General features: G+C 43.2%; 1 protein-coding gene across 1 annotated transcript in view; it reads right to left on the bottom strand.

Moving 5' to 3' along the window:
* Positions 1–185: 185 nt before the first annotated feature.
* Positions 186–6,574, bottom strand: part of LOC139640103 (plexin-B2-like) — a gene marked incomplete at both ends in the record, with an annotated part of 37,744 nt that continues 31,355 nt past the window's right edge. Inside the window, 8 exons of the mRNA XM_071514270.1 lie at positions 186–267; positions 1,240–1,340; positions 1,530–1,608; positions 2,422–2,499; positions 3,403–3,549; positions 4,246–4,312; positions 4,771–4,952; positions 5,929–6,158. Coding sequence (XP_071370371.1) covers positions 186–267; positions 1,240–1,340; positions 1,530–1,608; positions 2,422–2,499; positions 3,403–3,549; positions 4,246–4,312; positions 4,771–4,952; positions 5,929–6,158 — 966 coding nt within the window. The remainder of the gene's footprint in view (positions 268–1,239; positions 1,341–1,529; positions 1,609–2,421; positions 2,500–3,402; positions 3,550–4,245; positions 4,313–4,770; positions 4,953–5,928; positions 6,159–6,574) is intronic.

Raw genomic sequence — 6,574 nt, 5'->3', positions numbered from 1 at the left:
TTGTGTCCTATTGTATTTCATCATATTGGATCAGATTTGATCAGATCAGATTGTATTGTATCTATCATATTATATCATATTATTGTATTGCTATCATATTAATACCCAATTCTGCTTCAAAAGAGGCTATTGTGGTGTGTTTGTGTGTGTGTGTGTGTGGTGTGTGTGTGTGTGTGTGTACATACTCTCTTCATAGCTGTCTTGGTTCTGGAGGAATGACTGTGTGTGTAGAACTCTGGACAGAACCAACGTGGCGTTGTCCCGAACCTGGAGGACGGACACAAACACACACACACACACACACACACACACACACACACACACACACACACAGTCAGGTAATATAGACCAGGAGGGCGATTAGCATTTTGAGCTTCACTTCATCATATATTTGAAATTGTTCTGGCCTGTAGCAACTAATAAGATGATGATATCACAACATCAGTCTGAAGATGTTATTACATTATCCAGCAATGTATTACACTAGCAGGGTTTATTATATTTTTCCAGTTACTACATCATCCAGCAGCTATTTCATTATCAGTAGCTTCAGGGTCTCATAAGGAAATCATTGATATACAGAGAAATTCCTATTATTCCTAAAATATCCAATTCCTAATATTAGCAATAGCCAAATGTATGGTCTTCCCCATTAGGTGGAAACTGTCATATAAGACTGGACCTAGACCCAGACCCAGATGGAGTGTTTTTAGTGTAGTCTGAAGGTGTGAAAGGGGTGGATGGGGTGAGCGGAGGAGGGCTTCGACACATATTGGTAGTCGTGACACGTTGGAGAGAGACTCATGTGGCAAAACCTTCCTCTACACTTTGGTGCAGCTTGTTTCTCAGAGAGGGAGGAAAGGTCTGGCTGAGGTCGAGAATGAGAAGCGAAGATGATTAAAAAAAAAAAGTGTGGGACGTCCTGGTGGCTCAGCTGGCTAAGGTGCACACCTTGTCCCAGTGTGTGGGAGGATTTCCTCAGACTGTAAAACCTATAATGAAGCCTACCAGCCTTAAAGAGCTGCTAACCCACCTAAAAGAATTTCATTAGTCTGGCTTTCAATGCAGAGTTTTAGTGTCCTGTGATGGTCTAAGTCTATGTCTAAGTCTTTTCCAGCCTGAGAAGAAGAATACTGGGCAAAAACACTAAATTTTTGTAATTTTTGAGGCATTTTTGAAATGAAAATGGTTAACCAGAGTCTGTCCTACACACACACAAACACAATATATAGAACTCACATTATAATGAGCCAAGGTGTTGAGTCTCTTCCAGCGTCCCTCCTTCTGGGAGGTCAGGTCCAGGTCTGACAGAATCTGCCCTGTGGAACCAGGCCGCCACTCTGTGGACGGGGGGAGGAAATGCAACTTATTAAAAAAAAGATTTGATTACACAGTGTTTAGTAGAGAAGGACAGGAATGGTGGAGGAGGGGGAAGACACTTTCTGAATCTTATGTTTACCATTTAAATAGCATATAAAGCCTTTTATAATGTGTGTATGTTTATGGATGTGTGTGTGTGTGTGTCTTACCTAGTGCAACACTGTCCACCTTGGGCCTCTGGGAGTACGGCAGATTCCTGTAGACCTGATCAATGATCTTCTCTTTAACCTGTACAGTTGAAAAATGTGGAACAATTTGATCAAATTGTCACACTAGGGTGTTACATCAAATTACAAGTCGAGTAGCATTTTCCATTTCCTCTCTCGAGCCGGCAGACAGTCAACTCTAATTGTCAACGTCAATAAAGTCAGTCTAATATCTTGACCGGTTGTATTCTTTGTCTTGTAACGGGGCAAAAGGCAATCGCCCGATAGATAATGTCCACACAGATAAACACCCAACACTCTAGTTCTGAATATCGACCTTTGTGATTGGACGAATACAAATGCTCTCTGGGGCACAATGCTAAAAGGCAGTAAAATGATATGAAGACGAAATCTAGCCGGTTTGTTCTTACTTGTATAGTTAGAATGTTTTGCCAAACTCCATTCAATAACCTGTCAATTTAATGTTTCCTTGCTTATCCGCAAAGGGGCATACCTGGCAGAACATGACCTAAGAGCTTTTCCGAATTATCAGGTGCCACTCTTCAATTCGGCACACATATAATCCACCGAGCAGCACTTATTTCAATACAATTCTAACTTTTAGAATGCGCTGCTCGGTGGATCACCTTCATGCTGAATTAATGAGCGAGTGTCTCCTAACGATTCAGAAAAAGTCTCCAGTCATATTTTAAAGGGTATGTACCTTTGCAGATAAGGCAGGTGGCATTAAATCGGCAGAATTTCTTAATGGAGTTTGGCGTGACTGTGAATAAACCCGCACTCAACCTGGGACCCGGGCTCAATGGGATATTCTGCTTTTTCTGGGTGCAAACTGAGAAACTCTCTAATGTCCGTTGAAAGAGAAGAAACCCACCTGGGAGATGGTGTCACAGTTCAGCACCTTGACCGGTGTCACGTCCGGTCCCTCCCCGTGCACCAACACCTGCAGGGTCTGATAGGACAAGCACAGCTGTCAGTCAAACAGATACCGATACTGATTGGACAAAACATATGTCATAGAAACAGCTACTAATCCTGGTAGATTTAAGCGATTAACCGCAATTTTATGCTGCATTCCCGTCATGGAATATCTGACAGAGGACTTGACTGAGAAGTGTTCATGTGTTCGAACTTGTTTGAAACTGCAAAGAAGCCGCAACTGAAGTTTTCTGTAGTGGTATCAAATCCCTCCAGCAATTTGTGACTTTGCTTTGGCAACATTTTTTGGAAAATCAACAACTTCCCCTTCAAACACTTCCAGACCTAATACAAATATGTTCATGTCCCTGGACCACTTCAGCTGAAAATTTCAGAGTGCTGTTGTTGTTTGGGGAATTATCAGAAACAGTGATGTGTTTGAACAGTTTGTAACGTTCCCTCTGGCCCTCTTCATGTCGGCATACATACAATAAATTGTTTAGTGCTTAAGGTGCAGACGGTATCAATTTACTGTCAGTAACAATTTACTGAAATACCAGTGTATAGACCGGTTTATATATGGGACCAATACTGGCCTTTTATTAAAAATGGGATCTGGTCCAGTCAGTCTTGTCCACCTCTGATATGACGCAGCTTGATTGATTGCATATTTATTGTAGAATTGATCAATCCTCCACTGGTTGTCTATGGGAAGACCTTAACCTGAATCGATTCTGAGATATTTTGATTAGATTCCACACAATGTTTCATTATTGTTGTTATGCTGGGTTTTAGTGTCCCATGGTCTAAATGCTGTTTCTGAGGCTTTTCCACCCTCACAAGAACAAAATTCAACACTGTAAACACTGAACACTTGCAATTTCTATGCTTGACTTTCCCTCATATACTAAAGTGTGTTGAACGACAAAATACTAACCAGTACGCAGTACTCCACATCGTCCCCTAGCAGTCCTGTATCGTTGAGTGTGTACTTGGCTTTCTTCATCTTGGCGTCCACCGGCCCCTTCTCCACCTGGTGCTTTAAGGCTTTGTACAGCTTGTATAAAGGCTCTCCTGCCGTGTCCTACAGAAACACACACACAGGATTAGATCTGATATGATGGGTATGGTCAATATTACACTGGTTGTCTATGGGAAACGTCCCATGATATGTCCCATGATGGTCTAAATGCTGTTTCAGACACTTTTCCACCCTGACAAGAATACAATTCTGGAGGAAACACTGAATACTTGAATTTTTTTGGTCATGAAAATGGTCAGATTTGATGATTGTTTCACGATGAAAGATTTTGTCCACGATGTATACATTTTGACTGCCCAAAAATCACAGTGTGAATGTGAATGTCTGGCATGACAATTATCAAATTTAAAGATGCTGAAAATCGGTACAAAATATTAGCTATTACCAGATTCAATCCAAAAAATATCACTGCCAGTATCGGCCTGCAAAAACGCATATCAGTCGAAACCAAACACACAAAAAATAACAGGTTGAGTCAACAGGATGCAGAGCGAGACAGAGGGAAAGAGAAAGAGAAAGGGAGGGAGAGGGAGGGAGAGAGAGAGAGAAAGAGAGAAGTTTCTTATTGCAGTCATTACAACCCAAGGTTAGACAGGGACCAGACAGAGAAAAAAAAGAGAGGAAGGGAGGAAGGAAAGGAAATAGATCCAAGAGAAGAAGACCAGAGGGGAAATAACAACAACACAGAAAAAAGGAAAAAAAACTAACAGAACAAGCGAAAGAGAAAATGTGTGTTACCCTGAGGAACTGATAGAGACAGATGGACATCCAATTACATAGCATCCTCTCCACCACCGTCTCTGACCTAGACACACGCACACACACACACACACGCACACACACACACACACACACACACACACAAAAGGAGACAGCAAATGGCTACCATTAGGACTTAACTAAGTAGACAGACAGCAGAGTTAATTGTAATAACTACATGAGTCAAGGTTTCATGACTAAGTGCTTCCATGTTCCAAAATGTTCTTCCTTCCTGGTTTGTTAATGTTTTTCTAACAGTCTGGTTTCCACTATGGCTGAAAACCATCTAATGCAATGAATGTATGAAACAAAAATGAAAATACATTCGGTTAGATTCCTGTAAAATGACCCATTTGTAAAATTCCCTGATATTCCCTGACTTCCCCATAGAATGTATCAATTCCCTGACTTTTCCTCTCAATATTCCATGATATTCCAGGACTTCCAGTACCTGTGGGAACCCAGATAGGTGTGTGTGTGTGTGTGTGTGTGTGTGTGTATCACCTCCTGAGCATGAGCTTGGGGTTTTTGTTCTGGACGTGTTCGTCCATCAGCTCCAGCAGCAGGGTTCTCATGATGTCGGTGTAGTACTCCAGTTTGCCGTGCAGCGCCACCGTCAGCAGGGAGGCGAAGTAGCCCCGGGCCCGGGCGTTGAAGTCCGGACGGCTCTCCAGCGTGCGGATGAACTAGAGGGAGGGAGGCAAAAAAATTATGTGTTGAAGTCAGCTTTCCAAAGTATCAATAAATAGGAGGGGGAAACTGTGAATCCACTCGAGAATTGATCAATACTGCTACTGTCTATGGGAAGCCAGTAAACTGAATTGGCTCCAATGCAACATTTTGACTTTATTCCATTATTAGTTTTATTATTAGTCTCCTGGGTTTCAATGGAGAGTTTTAGTGTCCCATGATGGTCTAAATGCTGTTTCAGAGGTTTTTCCACCCTGATAAGAAGAAAATTCTGGAGGAAACACTGAATACTTGAAATTTTTTGGTCATGAAAATGGTCAGATTTGATGATTGTTTCACAATGAAAGATTTTGTCCACGATGTATACATTTTGTCTGGGACTGCCCAGAAATCACAGTGTGAATGTGAATGTCTGGTGTGAAAATTATCAAATATAAAGATGCTGAATATCCGAAATATTAGCTATTACCAACTTCAATCCAAAAATATCGCTGCCAGTATCGGCCTGCAAAAACGCATATCAGTCGAAACTCTCGCTCTGCATCCCGTTGAGTCAACAGGATGCAGAGCGAGAGAGAGGGAGAGAGAAAGAGAAAGAGAGAGAGAGAAAGAGAGATGTTTCTTAGCGTAGTCATTACAACCCAAGGTTAGACAGGGACCAGGAAATATCCAGTGTTGAGGAAACACTGGATATTTATAATTTTGGAGATATTTTTAGCATGAAAATCGCCAAAATATCGGCACAAAATATCGGCACAAAATATCGGCTTCAACCGGAAAATATCGGTATTGGCCTTCAAAAACCCATAATGGTCAAACCAAACATGACCAATAAACGTCTGGGACTCTGGCTAACATTGGCTCGGAGGAACTCCCTCGTCGAAGACAGACAGACCCTGACGTTGAGTTTGAGCTTCGGTGGAGTGGAGGGAGGGAGAGAAAGAAAGAGAGAGAGAGAAGCCACACACTCACGTTGATCAGGAAGGTCTTGCTGTTGAGCAGGTTGGAGAACTGGTTGAGCGCCTGGGCCACGGTGGCCCGGCGGCCCTCCGGGATGTGCAGGCGGCCCGTGATCATGACGTCGTTGGCGCCGTCCTTGGAGGGCAGGAAGAAGGTGCGGTCCGTGTAGGTCTTGTAGTCCAGGAAGGGGATGCGGGCCTCGCTCAGGTCGCTCGTGTGGTCCTCCATTTCGATCATCAGGTCTGGCGGACACACGGGGAGACAAACGGTCCAATCTACTATCTAGCATGTGTTTATGTTTATGTACACAATACACGCTTCCTATCAAGGTTGGATTTCCGCCATTTTCGGAGAGAGTCAGCACCTTAACATATGTTCCTGCATTTACCATTTTGATAGACGGAGCATATCGCCTCTTTGATAGCCTCCTTAGACCCCCGGGCTCAATAACAGAACTGTCAAATACACTCGAGAGCGGTTCCGCGAGAGATTGCCGAGACCCCCCCGAGGAAGAGTTTCCCGCTGTCGGGGGGGGGGGCGACGCGGCGTAAAAAAAAGCCCCGTCCACTCTGCTGAGTCTGGCTTTGGCGGAGGTTTCACACTAAGGAGATGACTGTCAAAATTTGGCGATGTGCTCCAACGTGTAAACGCGTGATGT

The sequence above is a fragment of the Centroberyx affinis genome, unplaced genomic scaffold, assembly GCF_046629955.1.
Source record: "Centroberyx affinis isolate AG114_WGS23_722 - 3 ecotype Tasmania unplaced genomic scaffold, CSIRO-AGI_Caff_v1 ptg008342l_1, whole genome shotgun sequence".
NCBI lineage: Eukaryota > Metazoa > Chordata > Actinopteri > Beryciformes > Berycidae > Centroberyx > Centroberyx affinis.
Note: the sequence above shows the minus strand (reverse complement) of the source record. Positions and strands in the feature narration are given on the sequence as shown.